Below are 24,021 nucleotides of genomic sequence, written 5' to 3' on the forward strand. Positions count from 1 at the left end.
ATTCATGATTGAATTCTGGGGATTGTTTCAAGGGTACTCAAGTGGGCCAGTAACTGCTAACTAATCTCTCGGCATGCTTCCAAAGTTCATTTCCTCTGGTAACATTCCTTCAATTTCCGGCTTTAACACATTAACCCCCATAGGTTTTTGTTGTTTTTGCCTAAAATTTGAGTAGAAAACACATTTTGATAGCTATTTCCGAAAACACCAACATCCAGGTGATCATCCAGTAGCATACTGCCTAGTTGTGTTAGAAACATCCTTTTTCATTAGCTATTTGGCTCACGCATGAGCAGTAGGGTAAAAGTTGGAGTTCTTTTTTATTTGTGCTAACAGAGCCATTATTTTTGTATCGAGACCATTCTTTATTCCAAGTGCCCATCTTATCCTACTTTTTGCAAAGCTTAATCTGTCTCTTTGCAGTTCATACCGGTTTGCCTTAGATCTGAGACCAAAAAGTCTAAAATTCACACACAAAATCTGATTCCGACCACAGGCGAATTTTTGTATAGAAAAAAATCTGGTCCAAAAATGAGGTTTTCCCCTCTATATTTTGTAGTGCAACTAGAAATTACAGATTATTTGATATCATTGTAGAGCTACATCTGTCTACCGTTCTGTAATACCACCCACTTTAGTGTATCATGCATAACCATGATGCTACAGAGCTCGGCAGTAGGCTACTACCTCCTGCCACGTTAACTCGTCACCAGGGCTTAATGCATACATGCCAACCCTTACACTTTTGGCATAATCATTATGCTTCTTTTCCACCAAATTACACATTGTGCGTAACTATATTCGAATTACGCTTTTTTATATATCCCCCTCCAAAAAAAATAAAAATTTGCTTTGTCATTTTTATTAACATCCCATTAATCCCACATACTGTGTTCTAGAAAAGACGGCTTCTGTATAAATATGGTGATTGTTTTTGTTATTATTTTAAATGTGCTTATTTTGCAGTTTGTCAAAAATGATATTAAATAAAGGTAAAGACTTCTTAATTCACAGGCCGGTTATAGTTTACCAAGGAGACCAGGCTGTACTTAAAATGTACAGTAATTACACAGTACAAATCATGCTTTGTGTCACTTATATCCTTGTTTATTCCCAAATATATTATATACAGTGCTTTATTCATTGTTTATACCAAATTCCATTCTTCTAGATTACATTTCAGATACACATACAAAGCTGTTTCATTTACTTTAATGGACACACTCACAAGTTAATGTTTTTCAGTGATATAAGTGATCCTACAAAGTGATGTAATATTTATTGAAAGGTACACACAATTCATTTGTATAAGGCACATAACCAGCATATGTTCACAAAACCTGTCATGATGAATATAAATGCACATGTCCATGACATAGTATTGTTTAGCTGTACATAGTTTCATTCAGTTTCTTGTCTGTCTTCCAGGTAAGCTGGTGGATCTATTAATCCACACTGGTGTTACAAAGTACCTCGAGTTCAAGTCTGTGGAAGGAAGCTATGTCTTCAAAGGAGGAAAAATTTACAAAGTCCCAGCAGATGAAAAGGAAGCACTATCAAGTTGTAAGTGTTTGTTTAGCATGTATAAAATAAACAACTAAGCAGTAATCTTTAATTGTTGTTGGTTTTCCTTTTTCAACAGTGACATAGCTGTTATTAGCTACTTTTGCCACAAGCAACAAAGTAAGAAGCTGAGCTGTGCCAAGGTTAGATTGCTCAGGAGCACCTTTGGGCAACCAGTTAAAATGCTCATACTCATGACCCAGTAGCTGCGAGACTGGAACTCCACCAACAAAGCAATCCTGTATCTTGTTTGATAAGAAAGAAGCATGACTTGCAGCAATATCATCCAAACAAGTTTCTTTGTAAGATACTATTTGTTTATACCATGATGAACACATAATGTTCAGTACCCTCCTGTTTTCTCGTGTCAACGTAAGGAAGACATGGAAAGTTAGAATAAAAAGTTTGGCTGGTTCGCCGTTTAGTTTTGGAAAGTACTGATTTATATCAAATAACCGAGATTATAGCTAAAGAAGCAAACTACATGGACAAGATGTTAAAAATAGGTTATACCACATTTTAAGTAATGATATCAAATGGAAGCAAAAAATGTCCATTATAAGTTTATATTAAAATAATGTATCAAATGACAAATGTAATTTGCAATAATCAGCAAAATGTTAGCATTTCCTATGCAAACGAGAGTTATTTTTGTATGACTATTTCTTGCTATATTCTTGTAGATTAGCCTTTGAACTAATTTGTATCCACTAAATCATGTATTGCTGACCATGTGTACAGCTGTCACACGTTTGTTTTTGTAACCTAAGTCATTTGTGATTAACGAATGTAACTTTGTATACTTAACTAAACATCAACATTAGAATGTTTGTTACTCCTATCTTCAAGATCTTGACTACAAATCATAAAAACTCCATATTTCCATCGCAATGTCTCTTCTGCATTATAACTTTGATTATAATATAAAACACTTATTCGGCTTATTGTAAATAAATAAAAAAAACACCACCAAAGTAGTATTATCATACGTGCCAACCATTATGCGTAATCATTAAGCTTGTTTTCACTAAATTAAACCTTACGCATAACTGTATTATGATTACGCATTTTCATTATATCCCCCTCCAAAAAATGAATAATTTGTTTTCTCATTTTTATTAACATCCTATTAATCCCACAGACCGTATTCTGAAAAAGATGGCTTCTATATAACTACGACATAACAATACACTTGTCCGAAGACTTGCATGCACTTTCCTGACAGTATTATGTTTTATTTATAGCAGTTAACCTATTTCAAAGACACATGCTGGTTTCTACTTTTGACCTCAGTTTCTATTTATAACAGATGTATGGCTTAGTTAGGAGAGAACAAAATGGTTTTCTAACTTTTGATCTTTGCTCGCAGATTCTTTATTCTAATTCATATCTGGTACAAAAGTTAGTTCAGATTTATTCTAGTCGATGCATGTGCTAGATCAAAAATATTTTTCAAATAATTTCACATGGATTAGGAAAAGACGAAAAACCAATTCAGAGATGAATACATGAATTATGCAATATGGCATTCCATTCTAGGGCAGCTTCACGCCCCTTGCAGGTTACGTGGAAACGATTTTAATATTGGTCATGATGGTAAAACAAAGAACCTTGAATTAGCTCATAATGTCTTTTTTTTTACAGCAGAACTTAATTGTCGACATAAATGTTATAAATGCAGAGGTGTTATCTACTGAGTTCTTAAAAGAACACTGACTGCTGACTTCCCCTAGCAGTAGAAGACTACATTAGTTGATTCCACTGGAGATAACACATTTTTTTATTTGCTTGATAATGCTTTGAATAAACATAAGTTTGCAGAACTGTATGGGGTTTTCAGCTGATACTGCATCAGTGATGACAGGAATTCATAAAGGAGTTATATTCTATATTTTGAAAAATATCTCCATCGTTGTACATATCAGGTCGTCTCTGTTACATGATGCACCATGCTGCAGGAGAGGCTGCTGATAAATTAGAAGGAGAACTCTTTAAGTATCAAGTTGGCAATCTACCTGACAATGTACTTCATGTGGACAGAGTTGATTTTTTTTCTTCTTATTTCCCAGCTAAAAGACCCAATAACTAAGATATAAATTTACTCTTTTTTGCCAGGTTATGAAAGGAAAATTGGTTCTTTAACATTCTAATACTGACTGACAGATTGTTCAGCATTGTTAACAAAAGTAAAACTCAATTCGGGTCCAGGCTATGTAACCCAGCACTTAGTGCTCTGCTGGTGTGCAAAACAGTCATAGTCTGAGCTGGTAGAAATTGTTTTGAAATGCACTATGAGAGTCTGTTGCTTTTTAAAGCTGAAAGCATTATATATGAAATCTTGAAGCAGTAATTGATGTTAAAAGTCCAGAGGGATAAATAAATCGTTTTGTACACGTGCTCATTGAATTTTTATCACATTATATGTGGATTACTCTTTTTCTGCTCAGATTACTCTTTTTGTCCACTTGAATTACACTTTTTCCTCGCCAGGGGTTGGCATTTATGTATTATGCAGCAGACATTTATAGTTACTGTTGAATAGATCGGAGTTGGTATAGAAAAGCAGTTCCAGAGCAAAATTGGTTGTCTCTCAGTATTTTCTGTAGAATTTATTTAATATGACACCGGCACATTAAGAGTGGGGGGTATAAAAATTACAATTTGTCTTGCAGATAATTATCTGACTAGATGCACTAATCACATTGATAACGGTTCTTAATTGTCTGTATCATTTGCTACACTTTGAAATGATGTATCTTTAATTAATAGTTCCCTGTATAATCACTTATAAGTTGAGTCAAACTGCAAATGGCAAAGATCCTGATCTGCCTTGCATTATGCAATGGTAGATCTGGGTCTGTGCAGTTTGCATTTGGTCTGAACTTGTAAGCAAGTTGATATGGTGATTGTAAATATTATATTGCTAATAAATCCTTTTTTGCCTCATTTTGTCAAACAGCTTTGATGGGAATCTTTGAAAAGAGGCGCTTTCGCAAGTTTCTGATGTTCTGTCAGGAATTCAACCTAGAGGATCCAAAGACCTGGGAAGGCGTAGATGCCAAGATTACAACAGCCCAAGAGTTGTACGATAAGTTCAGTCTGGATCAGAACACCGCTGATTTCACAGGGCATGCTATAGCTCTGTATCTAAATGATGAGTAAGTGCTTTAACTTAACACAGTGCATGGAACTTGGACAAGACACATCACTTCTGTTAAACTTTATGATCGTTAATAATCTTAAATATTTACACCATTGAATCTTCAAGTTCATCTTTTTTGCTGCTGACTTTATTTATTGTAAATATGAGCAGTTTAATTTCATTAACGTGGTATTTTAAGATATTTATTTTTTTTCCCGTGGGAGATGTAGCTTTTGCATGCTCATTCATTCATAAATTGTTGCATAGCTGCCAACCCTCACGAATTTGGCATGAATTTCACAACTTTTTCAGTGATTCACGCATTCATGTCGCAAGCCAAAATTTAATGAATTCCAATTCTCAATTATTTTAAATCTTTAATAAAATAACCGATTTACCGTTAGGCGCTAATCGTGATATTCGCAGTTGCCGAAGCGGTCCTGTACTGCTGGTCGCGATATTAGTAGAACTACAGCCGATTAGTACAGTTGGCCTGGTAGCAAGTATTTTAGACTATTTTAATCTATATGTGTAAGAGTAGTTTTACATATGCTTTTGAGAGAAACTGGGTCCTGACTGGAATTTTGCTCCGTGCATGCATCACCAACACTGATTTGAGTTACTGTTCAGCATCGCATGTAAGATCTTGAAAATGTCTTCACCATGAAGGAAAAAGAAATATATTGCTGAAAAAGTGAAGTTTAATTTGGAATATATCAAAAATTGGCCATGCATTCTGCCATTAAACATTGATATACATCATGCTTTTTGCACACAGTGTGCCCCAAATTTTAGTATTGGGCATGGTGGCGGAGACAATGCAAGGAAGCACATCGGTTGCAAAAAAAAACCCACGTAGAAGTTTGGAAAATTAAGAATTCGCATATTTCAGCTCTGGAATATTTAAAGCCATTGGCGGAAGATCTGCAAGCTACCAACGCTGAAGCATTATTTGTGGGTTTTCTTGTTGAACACAATCTACCTTTATCAGCTGGAGACCATGCTAAACATTTGTTCTGACAAATGTTCCTGTACTCAGAAGATTGCTTCCAGATGTTCCTGTGGAAGAACTAAAAGTGCTGTAACTCCTGTGCATTCCTCACAGCAACAGTGACAGCGAAAGAGTATTTTCTCTAGTGAGGAAAAATAAGAATAAGACAGACTTTAGGGCCTCCTTAGCTGCAGAAAATTTGTCAGCAATTTTAGTCACCAAACTAAACCAGCAGGCAAAAAGTCTGAACTGTTTAGAAAACAAATCTTCGATCAAGCCATTGAGGAAGTTCAAGTCTGCCACAGTATCATGTCTTGATAAACAACCACAAGAACAAATGAAGTTTATGAATACCATAATAAAAAGAAATGTATATATATTTCTGCATATGTGTAGTGTTTTAGTTTTATATTGCGATCTGGATATAGTGTAGTATTGACGGATAGAGTGGATGGAGTTATTGTCATGGTATTTTTCACTAATTCATGTCCAGATTCACTAATTTTTATCTCTATTTTCACTAATTGCAAGCCTGAAAGGTTGGCAGCTATGCTTATATTTCTGTCAAGCTTGTCTTGAGTGAAAATGATGCAGATGTTGCATCCAATATGGCTGCTACCATAGCTAATTTGAAAATCATGTCTCTGAAGAATATCAGAGATGGTACTCCGCAGTTATAAAGAAAAAATGATATTATCATGAATTCCTGGGAATTTTTTTCAGACAATAGAATGTCAGTCCTCATTTTGGAGGAGATGGGTGGGGTCTTTAAGAAAGAGTAACTTAAATATATGAAAACTTTGCTAGATTAGTCCAATTTTCATGCTTGAGTGGCTTTTAATTTTCAGCAATTCGTTACACATTTTGATGATGTCCAAATGTTTTTCACTGCAAACAGGTACAAGAACAAGCCGTGTGGCGAGTTTATCGAGAGAGTCAAGCTGTACAGTGCCTCCCTGGCTCGTTATGGAAAGTCACCCTACCTTTATCCCTTGTATGGACTGGGAGAGCTACCACAAGGATTTGCTAGGTATAAAATTCTGGCTATTGTTTTACAATTATTACATTTGGTAAAAGTGTGTCTCTTTTGTCTGGAAGCCCACAGTAGATTTCAGATAGTTTTCACAGAAAATTTTGCTACTTTAATGAATGGTATATGTTAAACAAGATGGAGACTTGTGTGCAGGAAATTTCCTATCAAGGGGAGAAGTGAGGGCTGCTTTGTTGCACATGTGTATGGCTTTTGACAAATATAGAGTACTCAAATCAAGTTGTATTTTATTATGTCCTGTTTGAAAATGGGACACTAAATTTGACATACAATAAAATGAAGATGAAAAACTTACCAGTACAGAACTGATACAGTATGACATTTTTACTGTAATACAGTCAAATCTGTATATCAACTATCCATGGCATGAACTAAAAATGAGTTCCTATTTATGGGTGGTGTTCATACACAGTATAGTAATTTGCTTTTGGAGTGCACAGAGGAGTGGATTTAGGGATAGTAAAGAAAAAGATATGGCTGTAGTAGATGAAGTTTTGGATAGAGGAGAGGTATGTCCTTAAAGGAATCCCGTAATATCACTATTTGGTGTCTGAGTGGCTTAAAGCACTTACCTTTACAGATCATCACTGTTGCACCTTTTTCATGGTTTCAAGTCCTGGCTCTGTCAACATGGGTATGTGAGAAAGCTTGCCAACAGCTTACCACTAGTAATTCGTTCTTCCTGGGGTTTTCCCGGGTTCTTCCTCCACCAGACTGTACTTGGCTGCCATGTATGGCCAGTCATGGTGGTAAAGAATGATCTAAAACCTATAAGCATATCATGGTTTCAAATGGATATAAAAGATTAACAAAAAGCTTTTGATTGTTCTTGTGCAGGCTGAGTGCAATTTACGGAGGGACCTACATGCTGGACAAGAAGGACCCCAAGATAGTGTTTGATGGTGACAAATTGTTGGGAGTGGAGTCTGATGGAGAAGTGGCCAGGTGCAAAATGGTTGTATGTGATCCAAGTTATGCTCTTGACAAGTGCCAGAAGACTGGACAGGTATGGTCACACACATTAGTTTCTATTATTTCCCTAATGGATCTTTTCTAAAATTGAAAATTATCATGGGAGTGTACAGAAAAACAACTCAGTGCCATGCCAGCACCTGATGGCAGCAGTGCTTTTAGCATGACCACCCTATAATGTGCTGAAAAATGGCCTTTACAGATAACTGTCACCTTACCTCTATTAACACTGGTATGTGAGGATGCATTCCAGTAGCTTCTCATTGGTAAATACTTTTTCCTGGGTACTCTTCAATCCTTAATTAACCTTGCTGCCATGTATTCTTTCTGCATCATATTTATGAAACTAATCACAACTATACAGATGGCTTTCCACAAAACACATTTCCTCTTCTGAGATGTGGCTCTTTATTGCACTAGGATTTACTTTGAATCATCAGCTTCTATGGTAACAGCTGCAGTTGTTAAAATATGTATATCTTATTCCTGTACAGTATTTATAAACACAGAATGACACTCGATGCTTTTCAAATTCTGAACGTTTGACTTTGATTATCTCTTTGTACCCAAATCTTTGACAGTACTTTATGGGTCAGAAAATTTTGTTTTTAAACGGACTACAATTCCCTAAAGTTTTTTGGAATTCTGTATCTTTTCATATTATGCAGTAGTATTCCTTTAAGACTGTTTCTCCTAATATTTTTTTGTACTAGACTAGGAAGCATTGCTTCCAGACATAGACTAGGAAGTGTTATTGAATAACGGCTACTTTTGTGTGCTGTTTGTTAATGATTCTAATGTACAAGATATTATATGAAATGCAAATTATGTAATTAGAGATGCATGTGAATGTTGTTGAGATATTCTGAAAGATCGTTTCTTTATGGCTGATATGGTAGGGAAGAAATGAGTACAAATGAAATTGTATTCCTACTGACCAACCCGTTATTTATCATGAAAAAAGAAATGTGTGTATTTTATTTTAGACATAAAACTGACTTGGGCCTCTTGTTTAAAGATCTATTTTGGAATGTAGAGAGTTGTCAATCACAGTAAAGAAGTAGAAACAAAATTGGTATTTGCATAGCAAAATACTATTAGTATGTGCCTAGAATATTAAAGATTTTACTTGGTGTTCTATGAACCTTTTGTATTTCTGATAGTCTCAGAGATAGTCTTAGAGAGGGATATGTTACATGATGCCAGCATCTTATCCCTTATCATAATAATAATAATAATAATAATGAGGACTTTGTATAGCGCCTCAACTTTAGAAGCTCTAAGTACTTTACATGAGACAACACCTAAAGAACATGTATAATGATATGATTAACAAAAAAGAAACACCATGAAATTAGAAAACAGAAAAAAATGATGAACAAATATTTATGTTAAGGAAACGTTATTATTAAGTCTTTAAGTCTGTTCTTGCAGTTGAAATAGGTGAGTTTTAAGATAACTCTTGTCCATTACTTCCCCATGATACCACCTGGTGTCACCAGTTTTTAGCTTTGCTGCTATAGTCTACCCATTGCACAATTTATCCTCTGACAATCCAGCCATTCTTGTGTTCCTATGGGCAAAACCCAACCTTCATTTTGGATTTTTTTTGCTGATTTATCAGTCTACTGCATGTTGTGTGCATTATTTACAGTTGCTGCCAATTTTCAAGTGATTTGTCACTTGTCATGACTTGTTCTTGTAAGACAACCCTCCCACCACGCTATCGTTGACCTTATAACAAGATAACTATAAGTTAATGTACCTTGGACTTTATTCACTTACTTTCCGTTACGGAGCTCTTCTTAGCGAAATTCTGAAGTGCTCCTTGATAGTTTATTCTTTATTCATGCTGTTGTGATAGATTTTTCATATGACACTTTCTCTACTCGTTAGTTGCAACCTAGTCATTTCAGCATATTACTAGTTTCTGCCTAGTTTTTATTTTTTTTGTTTATTTTGTTTCAGGAAAATGTCAGTTTAAATTATTTATATACAACTTCAGAGCATGGAAATCTACCATGACTCTTGTTTTTTAATACTATACACTTTCTGATTTGCAGTGTCTATAATACTTAGTCATTGGAAGCCTGGGCTTCCGTTTTAGAGTTATTAGTCATATACTACAGTTGATGCTAGTAGCTAGTCAGTCACATACTAATTGGCTAATATATGCTTTGTTTTCTCTTGTGTTGTTACTATACACATGAAGTGCATGTTTACAGCGATCTTTTTGGCAAGATGGAATAAATCATGAGACACTATAGTTGTTGGCGATGCCGACTCATTTGGGAGTATTCCCCAATTTTAGGCAGCCACGGAGGCACAAGTCCCCTCGCATATTTGAGCATGGCTTTAAGACCTGTAAGTCTGAGGACATGCCATATTGTTACTGGCCATCCAGCTGTCCTTGGCCGTCCTGACCTCACCAACCATCCAGTCAACATCAACCATCCCAGCATGGGTTCTTTTTCGTTGAAATGGTCCAGCCAAATAGTTCAAATGGCGACCTTGATAGATCTGTCCATCTAGCCATGCTGTCTTCAGCTTATCATTACTATACTGGAGATTTCAGTGAGAAATCTGTCACCCAGGCAGTTGCTGAACCATTTTATAAACCACCAGCATCAAAGCCAACCACACACCATTTCACACCATATCCATTGGATCTAATGCATGTTAAAACTGCACCATTGTCAGCGTCCAGCCATTCCAACATGGGGACCTTTACATCAAATCGAGTAGACAGAGTTAGGCCTTAACACAGTGTGTGCGACGGAACTCCTTCTAATCCACATCTTTCACATCTTACTTTGATCCGACCATGGAACGGATTGAAGTTAGTTTTCAAGCCACCATCGAGGACAGTTTCTTTTTTTCAGGTGTTGGCTACTTCAGAATGTCCCAATCCTTACAGCTGCTCGAAAGAATCAGTAGATTTCGTTGAGGAGGAAGAAATGGTCATGAGATCACTAACACCTTCAGAATTGATATAAATGACAAGAATGTAGTAGCTGCTCATATGTATGCTTGTCTGTTTTATAAGGCGAATGAATCTGCCTCATGCCTGACAGATGGTTTGGGATGTCATTGAAGACACTGGGCAATGACCAGGATTGCAAGGTTCAGTGACCAGGGCTGCTCACCACGCCATGGCCAATTCTTTGATGGGTTTGGCTAATCTACTCTTGATACAATGTGTTGCATGTGTGTGATGTACATTGCTCCTACCTTATCATACCATCCCTGTTCAGGTCACCATTGCTTTGGAAGAAGAATAGAGGAAGTTTGGAGGCAGGCTGCTCAGGAACTGCCCCTCCACTTTACCACTCAATGCACACTGGTGTTTGAAACCACTCTGTCCCCATCATTGTGAAGGGATGTTGAGTGGCCTCAAGACAGGATCTCCTCAGCCACATGTGCATCAATTCCTAGGATGCAGTCTTACAGTGGTGGTAAGAAACTGATTTTTTAGCTCACTGGACCTCCCTATTCCCTCAGAAGAGTGTGGGGCTGACCCAGGTAATTTGGAGGGGCTTCTGGTTTCGTTCATGAACAATCCCCTTGCCTCTCATCACGATTACACTGTCAGATTGGGAGACGTGTTGACTTTGTACATTAGGAGATACGGTCATTAATTTTTAATAAAAAAGGCACAGGAGCTTGTGCAAAGGCCACAGTCTCCATTGTTTTACGCAAGGCTGTTTCATTTTTTGGGAAAGCAAATAGCAAGTTGAGGCCCACCATCGACTTGAGTCACCTCACCCAATTCATGATAGAGACAGCAAGGTCAATTCACCTTAGTCAGACACATACTTTCAAATCCCTATCCAAGTTTCTTCATTTCACTTACTGCCACACCATTTATCTATTCACTGTTCTTCCATTTAACCTCAACATCAGTCAGATTATAGATTGCCTTGTTTCCCTGTTCCAGTCGACATCATCTACATCGATGGCAGCATACCTGGGTGGCATCTTATAGAAACTCATGATAAGTTCTATCTTTCTCCAAGGCGGGAACGATCTTATTTCTCTTCTACATCATCTAGGCCTTATAGCGAACTGGGAAAGTCAGACCTCTATCCATCCAGAACTTTGTCTATCTGGGTATGGAGTTCTTGACCAACTGGAATTTGATGCAACCCTCATGTGTTCATGTTACCAGAATCATTGAACTTGACTTGGATTTCTGCAGTAGAGTACTTGCAACTCCTCAGTTAATTTTATACAGCAGTGGACTTGATCCCACTTGACCGTCCCTTTATGCAGACCTTGCAGGCACATTGCATTGGTGACCCTTTTTATGTCCCCTTAATCAAACAGTCATGATCATTCCCACGTCAGTGAGGCAGTCCAAGTCAACTGATAATTGGAATCCTACTGAAGAACCCCCTAGTGGAAATAATGTTATTTACTGCCACTAGTGCACTTGGTGAGGGTGTCCACCTTTTGCTGACTTTCACTACCATCAGTGACATCTGGGAACCAGGGGAATGGCCTCTACGTATCAACATCCTAGAAATGAAGGTTGTCATCAATACCTTTCATTTCCGAAAAGATCGACTCTGAGGCGATAATGCTTCTCATTCAGTCTGGCAACTCTGTGGTGGTGACCGATCACCTCAAACAGGGAGGCACCAAATGATTAGACCCATATGTTTTGATTTGGCGTTTTCTACATGGGTGCAACCATCTCCATATCAAAATACAAATTAGACATATTCTCAGCAACATCTTTGTCTTAGCCAAGAATCAATCCAGACGTCACATCCTTAACACGAATGGTCTCCCCATCAATTGGTCTTCACTTCAGTTTGTGCACTTTGGGGGCATCTGATGATGGACTTCGTGGCAACAAGGTGTAATCACAAGCTTCCCACCTTTGTCTCTCCAATTCCAGACTCAAAAGCTTGGGCCATGGATACACTATCAATCATTCGGCAGGGGTTGTGGGCCTTTACCTCTCATCCCACAGTGCTGATACTGAAAATAACCCAGAAGTTACTGGGTCAGAATGGCAAGATGATTCTGACAAGCCCTGGGTCACCAGTCTACTCTTTATAGCAATAGATATACCAAGGAAGATTATGGCATCCACTGTATCAGGTGATCCTTCCTTGCATGGACTGTCCTCATCTTTTGCATGCCCGGCACATACCAGGAAGGCCATGCAAGTCAAACAGTTCAATCATTTGATTGTGGAGAGAATCTTGAGATTAAGAAGACCATCCACTCTGAAGGCTGATGCAGGAAAGTGGCATGTTGTCAAGGACTGGTGCCATACCAACTACATCGTACTTCGGCATGCCTCTATCCCTAAACTGGCACTTTCCATATTCTCTTTGAGGAGAATCAGTTGGGCATCAAAGGCTACCATTAAATGAATTTGGACACATTCTGGCATCATGGCAAACATGTTTTGGGGCAGGATAGAGACCTGTCAGATCTTTTAGACAATGTTGGTCTCGATCAACCAGTTGGATCCAATCCTGGGTTTTAACATGGCTCGATTCAAATCACTTCAAACTCCTTGTTTACACTTCGTTAAAGTCTCTATTATACAGATCATATTTCCTGATATGTTTAGCTTCTGCATGCAGGGTAACGGAGCTGCATACCCCTTTATGTTGACCCAAATTCCCATCTGTTCAGATCGGAGGGTTCAGTGGTTCTCATGGCACCATTGGAATTCATAGCCCAAAATTTGTTATCATCTGTCAGTAGTCAAACATTCATCACTTGCTTGGTCTGTTCCATAGCCAGGTAGAGAACAGCAGCTATGCAAGATCCTGTTTGCACTCACGAACACTAACAGAGACAAGTTGTGGCACACACAAATGCTTATCCTTCAGGACTGAGCCAAAACACATATCACCCTTCATGCCCTTTCTTCGGGGCTGAAGTGGATTGTATGCTTGGTGTACTCTTAAGTTTCACCATATCAGAGTTGCCTCACATAGCATACTGCTGAATTTTCTAGCAATCTCTGTGAGTCAGAACATAGGATATCCTTTCCTCCTATTACTTATTCTCCTAACGTAATGTGATTGGGGAACATATTCGTGGAGAAAGCAAATTTTAGGTAAGTTATGTTTCTCCGAGAATACCTACCCAATCACATTATTTAAAAACCCTCCCAACCATCCAGCTATGCAAGCATCCTCATGAGTATCGCGCTCAGCTAAAAGCTGGTGACGTGGTGGTATCAAGGAGAGGTAATGGGCAGGAGTTTTTGCCTTTTGTTTATTGATATAGACAGGGAAAGACAGATTATTTTGTCTTTTAGTTGAGCTGGCTAATATTCCTAATGTAATATGATTGTGTAAGTATTCTCTGAGAAACAGTTTACTTAAAAATTTGCTTTCTCCACAGGTGATAAGAATAATATGTATTTTGAACCATCCAATACCTCATACGAATGATTCCTTGTCCAGTCAGATCATCATACCACAGAACCAAGTTAATAGGAAACATGGTAATCAGTCTCACGCTCTCTGTTGGTCTCTGTCTCTCTTGCACACACTGACTTGCATTTACCATGAATACTATGTAACAAAGTCTTTATGCTTATCTCTCTCACACACACACACACATACATTTCCTGTGATTGCTATGTAACGATGTCTTTATGCTGATAAAGATAATTCTTTTATTTCAGTTTCCTTGCTATCTGTATATGTTACTTAGGAGTATGTATTTATCCATCTTGAAATCTAATTAATTTAATTAAGACCATCATTATTAATATATTATGGATGGTTCTAACAATAAAATTTGAATGGTACTTTTTCATTACAACATGGGTATTTTTGGAATTTTTAACACTGGCTTATGGTTTCTTACCTTCTAACCGACATCACACATAATGTTTGTTGCGGTGTAATTTCTGGTGTTCCTTTATAACAGAAGAAACTGTTTTAAATCAAGATTATTTACATTATTTTGTTCTTGTTTGGTAGACAGTAGAGGTGGTAGAAGTTACTGTTGTTGCTGTGATCTTGCTTTGAAAAAATAGCCTTTTTATAACAAGTTCTTAATATGAAACTAATTAATATGTTTATTTGTCAGACATAATATAAATTTAAGTTGCATTATACTTCATTTGTTACTTACAGATGTTATTGGAATAAATGTACCCTGTGATCATATTGTTAATTTCAAACTGAATTAAACTTCCATATTTTAAAGGATAGGAGTCATGCAGCATATTTACCAAGCAGAAATAAATCAGCCAACTTTTAAAACCACGTTTCATTTTCTTCTTTTTTTTTTTTAATACATGAAATAGAACGACGTAAAAACACATCAGTTTGGTTCATTAGAAGTACATTAGTTTATCCAAGGGGCCCCGAGTGGCCAAGTGGTCTAAATCGCTCTCCGTTACGGATCACTGCCATCTCACCTCTGTCTGCGTGGGTTCGAGTCTAGGATTCTGCCAATGTGGGTATGTGAGAAAGTTTGCCAGTAGCTTCTCGTAGGTCGGTGGTTCTCCCCGGGGGGTTTCCGGGTTCTTCATCCACCATTAATACTGGCCACCATGCATAGCCTATCATGTGCTGAAAAATGGCATTAAACCCTACAACAACAACAACAACAACAAGTTTATCCAATATTTCATCATGTAGACATATGATAATGTAATGTTGCTATGGAAGATGTTGCCAGATTTTTACTAGAACCTATTTTTCAGGTTGCTGTTTTGTTATTCAACAAATGTGGTGAAGCAGTACAAGAAAAGTTATATATTTATGGGATTTTAATACTTTCTCAAGATCATTTTAATAATGTGGCATGAAATTAAACAAAATATAGGTTTAAAGTTAGTATTTTGAACTTTCCACACCCACTTTCTCCCTATTTTCACCAGATTTGCCCCATTCTAGCTGGAGAGGAGTAATTTATGATTAAATGCACTTATAAACAATTCCAGCTGGTTGTGTGATTACAATCATTTATGGTCAGTATGAATGGAATGAGAGACAATTTCTGGCAGGCTAGATTGAATAGCTTTAAATGGAAATTACAATCACCAGAAATTCGTAGACTTTTGTCTTGGGGATGATATAAAACCATGTCTCAATCTGTCTGTTCACAAGTTTATTTATTGTGGTAGAGTGGGGAGTAACTAAACTTGCTAGACTTCTTGTCTGTATAAAATTATCTGTAAGAGGGGTTTTATTTTGGCGCCTTCCTTGTAGTATGTGGGATGGGTTAAAATTGATATGTATGAAAGTTCAATTGCCATTGCGTTTTCTGATATTTTCATACCATACTTTATATGTAGTGACAACTGGGAGACACATAATACCTATTTAATCTTTTGATTCTTAACATTCACTCAGGGAAGGGATTGTTTATGCATAAAATGCACTGGGTTTTATGGTGGGAGCTATCAGTTTATCTAAGTTTAACTTGCTGAAACAACATATTTGACATGCTGCATTATATTTGTTTTGCAGATATCTATATAGGCTGTGTATCCTATGCCCATAATGTAGCAGCCAAAAACTTCTTCCTGGCTATTGTCAGCACACATGTGGAGACTGATAATCCAGAAAGAGAGGTGCAGGTTGCCCTGGATCTTCTAGGACCAATAGAGCAAAAGTAATGTTTTTTTGTTGTCACCAGACTTAAAAACTAATAAAAGTCTTTATCATCTAATTAAATTTTGGAAAATAATGGAGAAAAAACCACAAATCTTGAAATATCCATTCAGATATCCCATCCTCACTCCTAGCTTCAGTCTGTAAAGATTTGGGAAAAACACAATCAACCATTCTGTATTAAGGTAAATTTGTTTGTGGATGCTATTGACTGCAAGACAGGAATAAATTAGCAGACTCATTTAGAGACAGCATGGAAATAATATTAATAGACACTGAATGGAAGTAATGCCTACAAAAACTGCCAGGAATAATGCTCATAGAGACTGTTTACATGTAATGTCCATAGAGACTGCATGGAAATAATGTGACTATAGAATGCCTGGAAGTCATGTCCACAAAAGTTGCATCGATAAAAATGTCCACAGACTACAAGGAACTAACAGATATCAGTTGCTGTGTGTAGAGAATGGCTCTGACTGCTGTTACTAATGATCATAACAGAACTCTTAATAAGCGGTATATTTGCATATTTTGCACAGACAGATCAACTAAAGCACATTAGGAAAGATTATAATGCATTCAAATTATGCACAGGGGCCCAGAGTACCCAAGTGGTCTAAAGCGCTCACCATTATGGATCACTGCCATCGCAACTCTGCTTGTGTGATTTCAAGTCTAGGGCTAATCCATTGTGGGTATGTGAGAAAGCTCGCCTGTAGGTTCTCATGGGTGGGTGGTTCTTTCCAGGGTTTTCCTGGATTCTTTCACATTTATACTAGTTGCTATGTATAGCCTATCTTGTGCTGAAAAATGGCATTAAACCCTATAACAACAACAACAAACAATTACAAATATTTAATCCAAAGTATTCATCATTTTGCTGTTACAGTAAACACAGTCCATGTTGTACAATGGCATGTTTGATCAATATAAACTATGTTATAGGATCAAGTTCCAGATGCTCTGTGCACATTTGTGAAACAATAGCACTTGATCACTTTGAGAACACTCTTAAACTGAGCCATATAATTGAAATAGGCTTGACTATTAGTAAGGCTTGGTATTGAAGCATAAGGTTGTGTTTGTGGTTTGCAGTTTTCACAAAATATCCCATCAATTTTTTAAAAGCCATTAAGTAAATCACAGTTTATTAAGTTCTTATCTAGAGATGTAAGAATCAATAACAACTTGACTTCAATAGCTTGATGAAATTTAAATGAAATTAATTTATAGTTGTTTGGATAAGAAGAAATGATAAAATGAACAGTATGGGTGTCGAATATTTTCTGTTGAGCACACTGTAAAATAATTCAGTTATCAGCAACTTAATAAGTACATGGCTTTTGCTCTTAGGTTGACATTTCCCACATTTGTGATTCCACTATCATAAATCTTGTTATATTCTTGTGTGCTCAGAAAATTTCTTTTAGGCACAGTGACAAAAAAAACCCCCACTGATCTATCCTTGCATGTTTCTTCTAATTCTCTCCTTTTTCTTCTCCAGATTTGTGACTGTTAGTGACCTGTATCAGCCAATAGATAATGGCAAGCAGAACAAGGTAAGTTCTTAATTGGAAACTATGTATGAGCCCAGTAATTCTTCAGTGATTGTGACCATTGTCCATTTGACCCCAAAAATCAATTTATTGTGCCTCAACCCAGGTGCAGACAATCTATGATATTTCATGAGAACTGGGTACAGGAACTTTAATTTATCCTTTATACCAGTACAACTGTTGTGATGGCTATTCTGGTTTCATAGTAAACAACATTGTTTCATTTAAGAACAGTAGGGGCAAAGGGAAAAGGCATGATCTGAGGGCATGTGTTTACTTAAAAGCTGGAAACCTGCATCCATGAATTTCCTGTTGGACCCCCATTCAGAAACCTTGGAAGTCCTTGAGACTTACTGTTTAAAAACTTGATCTGTATTATATCATAAAGGGCCAATATAATTAATGCTCCAAGACCCTTATGTAGAAAGCTGATAAGTCCATTGGACCGCTTAATGTTCATTGAGACTTCGAAGGGGTGGGGGACTATGTAAAAGACTAACCTAGAATCATGAGAAGGAGGAAGCCCCCATAACTTTAAAGTGATCTATCACTCTTTCATTTTTATTTCAGGTGTATATTAGCAGCTCCTATGATGCCACATCACACTTTGAAACCACATGTCTGGATGTCTTAAAAATTTATGAAATTATTGATGGAAAGCCCTTTGACTTCTCCAAAATAAAGAAAACAGAGGATGACATGTGATATGAATAGAGGGAACTTGATGTTAAGCAATGTATATTATTGTACACAAATACCTTTATGCCATGTTACTGCCTCTCAGCTTTTGATCATGGACTGCAATGTTTAATGGTTCCAATTATCAGTCTCGTGAACATGTGGCTTGTAAATAAGAATTGTGCAAGTAAAGCTTAGTTTCAGGATTGGAGGGGCTGCTATCATGTTCACATGTATTTTCAGCACAGTATTTTGCTGGCAATCTTTTTTCTATGCTAGGGCAGATAGAAAGGATTCAAGTTTAAAATTATTTGAAATTTTAAATTCTCTACTTTCTCTACTTGATTATTCTAAACTTATTTGACATTCTTTTAATGAATGTACTTGACTTAAGTATTCTGTACTGTACCACATCAAGTATAATACTTTTAAGTATTTTTTCTGTACAGAACAAATGAACAGTAAATGTTAACCAACTTGTCTCTAAATTAAAAAAAAAATTGTATATGTTATCACTGTATTTCCATTTGATCTTGGAATATTATGTCAGTTTTACAAGATACAGGGATGAATAGGTATTGCATAAAAGGGGTCAGTGTGTTAAAGTTTGTATTGGCAAATTGCTACATCATCTAGTTACATGCAAATTTTCCAGTTGGAAAAGGGAGATAACTATGCCCTGTTTGATCATGTGTTTTAACAGCACTTGGACATTTATTAACTTTGGTAGCTGTAACGAAACATGTACTGCTTGCACTTTATTTGTCATTTTTGTGATTTTCCGGTCAATGTAAGACATCCTTTTAATCTAATATTTTCATATATGGGCAGAGAAAGGTATTTACTTTGGTTGCAATTTAATTCCAATGAAAATTCTTCTACAAAAAGCACTGCAAGCTGTTAAATATAGATTTAGTAAACATCAACTTGCGCTGTACGTATCTTACATTCAGATTGTTTGTCAGTTTATTAAGCCATTTCAAGTTTAAATGTTAATTAATATACTTGTAAAATAATTATTTAACAAAGTATTTGACAGGAAAATGTTTTACATGGTTTGAACAAGACCTTTAAATATTTGTTCTCAACAAAGAATGTGTAAACAACACTCATATCTGATGGAATTATCATGCACACCTAATGTATTCAAACTGTTGCTTTGGAAATATATAGTCTAATTTGTCTCCTACTATACATAGTCATATCCAAATTTCAACTTGGCAAACATTGTTCATGAAACTAAAATTTACATTGTAGCTATGCTTTTATACTGACTAGCAGGTAAAGAAAATGATAGAAAAACTAGTTTTCTCTTCCATATGTGCCTCTGTGTGTGCATGTGTGTGTTTGCATTATTTACCTTAGTTTTCAACATAAAAGACAGTTGATAATTGTAGTCTGTCACAATTCTAACACTTCCATATGCTATATAAGGGAAAGCCATTAAATATCACAAGTGGGTAAAACCTTTTTTCATTGGATGTTTTACTGCTTAAGCTCCCCTCAGTTTATAGTAGATGATGAATTAGATTTATTATTTTTAATTCTGTGAATACTAAAACCCATGTGAAACATTATATTTACACAATTAAATAGTTGAAATGTTGTTTGGGTGACTATGCAGCATCATTTAAATACTGCATTTCTCAAAATAAATCCATAAATTAAAAAAAGGTAAAAGTGTTGAAGTGGATGCTGCTCTCAGGAATATCTCTGGACACCATAAATTGAAGTTTCAGATTCTGTTATCTATTCTGGTGGAGGCATTGTTCAATCTCCAGCCACATTTCTTACACTTCCATTTGCTATATTGGTGAAAATGTCCAACATACCAGGTATTGTTGATGTTGTGCTGTACACTGCATATGGCCTCCACATTGATTGGTCAATCACCTTGCAAGTTACTAACATGCCAATAGGCCAGATTTTATTTTAATAAGTTGTCTTAACTCGGATGCAAGCAACATTGGACATCTGCGAAGTAGCCGGGCTTCTCTAATAACTATGTGTGTTTTTTTTATTTATTAAAAGCCATTACCATCAGCATCTAAAATATGCAGTGTTCCCACAGGTATACATTATAACAGCATACAGCCTTAAAAGACTTGATACTCACTGTTTTTATTATTTCTGTGTCCAGTGGATATAATTCTTCATGTCAGGAAGTTGTGATGACCAAAACTTTGTTTGCCAAACAAATAATGGGTACAAGTTTTAAAATTGACAAAGAAAAGGCAAACAATAAACAAAATATCTTTAAAAATAAGATATTGTTTTTCACCATGTAATTACCTTTGAAGGATATATCACAATCTGCACTGACTAGAAAATGTATTCATTGTGTAAAATGTGTTGGGACTGAAAGGCTGGAATTGCCTTCTTTATTGGCACTAACAGCATGTCATCATTGTTAGCGCTGTAAAGGTTAAGGATAACTGAATTAATTCCTTTTTGCAATATTTTATGCAATTCAGTATGCATTTCATTCAGCATTGTGCACTTGTTTGTGAACATGGTTTGCATTGTGATCTTGGACAGCTGTATGTGCTGTACAAAAAATTGTGTTTGTCATTGCAAATCAACTGTTGATTTTATGAATGTAACATTTTTGAATTAAAACTGACTCTACATGTTTGCTTTCCTTATCCCTGCAAAGCCCCAGGAAATTTGTATCACATTTTTAAAAAACTAATTAGCATTATAGAGAAATTGTTTGCAGTAACTCTTTAGTAATTTTAAAAAGTGTCTTTAAAACTGCAAATTTCAACTGTACATGAAGATATGCATGACAAGAGAGGGTCTGCTTTTACATGACACACGTTCTGTTTTATACTTGGACATAAAAAAGCTCTTTTTAAAAAAATTCTGAAACTCTGGCTTAATCTGAAGTCTTTAACTTCACCTGATGAGATTTCTGTTCATATTACTGTTTGCCTTTCAGTCTTTGGTGTATAATCAATTTATTACATTTTAAATGTACCATCCCCAGTGGAATAACATTGATATATGTCAGTAGTTGTTGTTTCAGCAACATCAGTATTCTTGAGACAATTCTTGTTTCCATAGAAGGAATGTAACTAATTAAAATGATTGTCTCCCCTTTTTTATCATGTTGATAAAAATAACCCATTGGTTCAACAAATCTTATGATCAATATTGTCTTGTAAACTTGTTTATGTTGTTGATGTTGCTATCTTAAAGATTACAGGAGTTTTGCAAAACTTATTTTAAAATATAATACTAGTGAATATATGTTAGTATAGTGACCATTTATGCATGCTTATAAGCCGAGACCAACTGCAAACTGCATAGACCTACATCTGCCATTGCATATTGTGCAAGCATATTTTAGTCTGTGCATTTTGTTTGAAACAATCAGTTCAACAAAAACAAAGAACTTAATCTGCCAGCACATTATACTGGTTGTAGTTGGACCAACCTAAAAGCAAGTATGGATGGTACATTTGATTCCCCAAAGTTAGATTTTGTCTATCAACATTAATGTATACAATACAGAAGTTGAAAATAAGAATGATTTGATAAGAACAAGCATTTTGACGCTACACTAATATCATAAGGGGGTTTATTGTTTTATTGCTTCCTGCTTGTGCATTCATTCTGATCTGTTGTAGCACATTAGCACAGAAACTAAGAGCTATGATATTTTACACACTTTATCATGGTTACAAGTAGATGTCCTGCTTTGATTTTCAGGTCATGGGAGAACTTTTTCAATATTTATTACAGTTTTTAAAATATTTTTACAACACATGTTAGCATAGTTAGGAATTAGGCAAAACTCACTTAAAGTAGAAATTTAAATTTGGTTGGCATCTTTGTATTCATAAGTAGATAATTTTGTTACATTTTCAGGCCATTGCAGCAATTTTCAATTGTAACATATTTTTATGTGTCCTCCTTTTCTTTAAAAAAGCGTGCATAATTACACAAAAACATTTCTTGGTAGATGGATAAAATTTGGCATGTATGTATACATATGTGGATAGCCCGAGTTAAATTTCATGCCATTGTAGCAGTTTTTCAAATTGTATTAAAAGTTTGGTTTTTTTAATAATTAATTTAGATTTATATCCTTGCTGCAACAGGTGCATATGTTTTGCCAACAAAATTTCCAGTTCCAGTATTGAATATTTTACATATACCCATCCATTTGTGATCTTGTATGTTGTATTGATTTAAATATAATAGCTAAATGGGATCATATTAGGGATATTTAACAATTCACATCAGAATAGTTTGAAAAGTTGTAAATGTGACTAAATGTACAGGAACAATGATGCTTATCATATATAATGTTTGTAATGTGCAATGGGAACGATCGATGCTTCATTTTCTTAATGGCATTAAATGGAACTTTTTAAACCCTGTCTTTATAATAAACACAGTTTTCATAAGCGTATTATTTCATGACAGCTGATTAAACATAAATTACAACATTTGAGTGGCTTGTCATTTTTGATAGTAAAATCAATGTGACTTGAATTACAGTACATCTGATATTAGATTCCAACGGCATACTTGCATCAAGAGATGTTATCTGTAAAGTATGCTTTTATTTCCTTTACTATATTATGTAACTGCAATGTCTCTATCATCTTGAGACATTTCTCTTGTATAGTCCACAATAAACCTAATATTGACTTGGGTTGTTTGTTTTTTCAATATTCTGAAAATTAGGTATTGAGACTGGAAGCTATGCTCTATTGAAAGTTTGGACATTTAAGTAATAATAACAATAATATCAGCTGCAGTATTATTTTAATTCTTTAAAATGTTTTCACAGTAGAATTTGTTACAGCTACATCATGGATAAAGTCAAAAATTCTTGTCCTTATCATAGAAACTTTCGAAGAAAGATGGTGTTCAATTTTAACTAAACTGTTACTGAAGGTCAGACAGACTTTTCTTTGTATATGAATTTGTAATTTAGGAGAAACTAGAAATGTGTTCAGACTGTATGAAATCCCCCAAAACTGTGACTCTTTTGGCAGTATATAAGATACTTGCCAAAATGACCTAAATTTGAAACTTGACCAGTCATTTAAGCATGAAAATAACAGTCAAATAAACCAACCTTTGTTGGAACAGTGTAATACTCCCCAAGTTGTTTACACCAAGTTGCATGACCATGTAGCCAATACTGCACTGGAAATTGACCAGGACATAAAGTCACCGATGCATGAAATGTACAGAATGTGAACCTACTTTTGATGCTGAGGTGTTTGCACTCACCAAGTTGAATCCATGTCCATTTCTGCATTGGGAATAACTCTGCAAAATTTCAAACCAGTAATTTCTAAATATTCGTATCTTACTTCCCTTGCATTGTAATAAAGACTGTCAAGTACTTGCATGCACTCTATAATGTGTAAATACAGTTCAAAATTGTTAGAATTTAATCTTTAGACATGCCACAAGTGTTTTAAAATACTAAATCT

General features: G+C 35.8%; 1 protein-coding gene across 1 annotated transcript in view; it reads left to right on the forward strand.

The window, feature by feature from the left end:
* Window positions 1–23,223, forward strand: part of LOC149788946 (rab GDP dissociation inhibitor alpha-like) — a 34,965-nt gene extending 11,742 nt beyond the window's left edge. Inside the window, exons 4-11 of the mRNA XM_089975091.1 lie at window positions 1,429–1,563; window positions 4,523–4,721; window positions 6,595–6,726; window positions 7,585–7,753; window positions 14,095–14,197; window positions 16,182–16,326; window positions 17,833–17,887; window positions 18,455–23,223. Coding sequence (XP_089831217.1) covers window positions 1,429–1,563; window positions 4,523–4,721; window positions 6,595–6,726; window positions 7,585–7,753; window positions 14,095–14,197; window positions 16,182–16,326; window positions 17,833–17,887; window positions 18,455–18,589 — 1,073 coding nt within the window. The 3' untranslated portion in view covers window positions 18,590–23,223. The remainder of the gene's footprint in view (window positions 1–1,428; window positions 1,564–4,522; window positions 4,722–6,594; window positions 6,727–7,584; window positions 7,754–14,094; window positions 14,198–16,181; window positions 16,327–17,832; window positions 17,888–18,454) is intronic.
* The last annotated feature ends 798 nt before the right edge of the window (window positions 23,224–24,021 follow it).

Source organism: Sinohyriopsis cumingii, chromosome 11 (assembly GCF_028554795.1).
Source record: "Sinohyriopsis cumingii isolate HCF-2022 chromosome 11, ASM2855479v2, whole genome shotgun sequence".
Taxonomy (NCBI): domain Eukaryota; kingdom Metazoa; phylum Mollusca; class Bivalvia; order Unionida; family Unionidae; genus Sinohyriopsis; species Sinohyriopsis cumingii.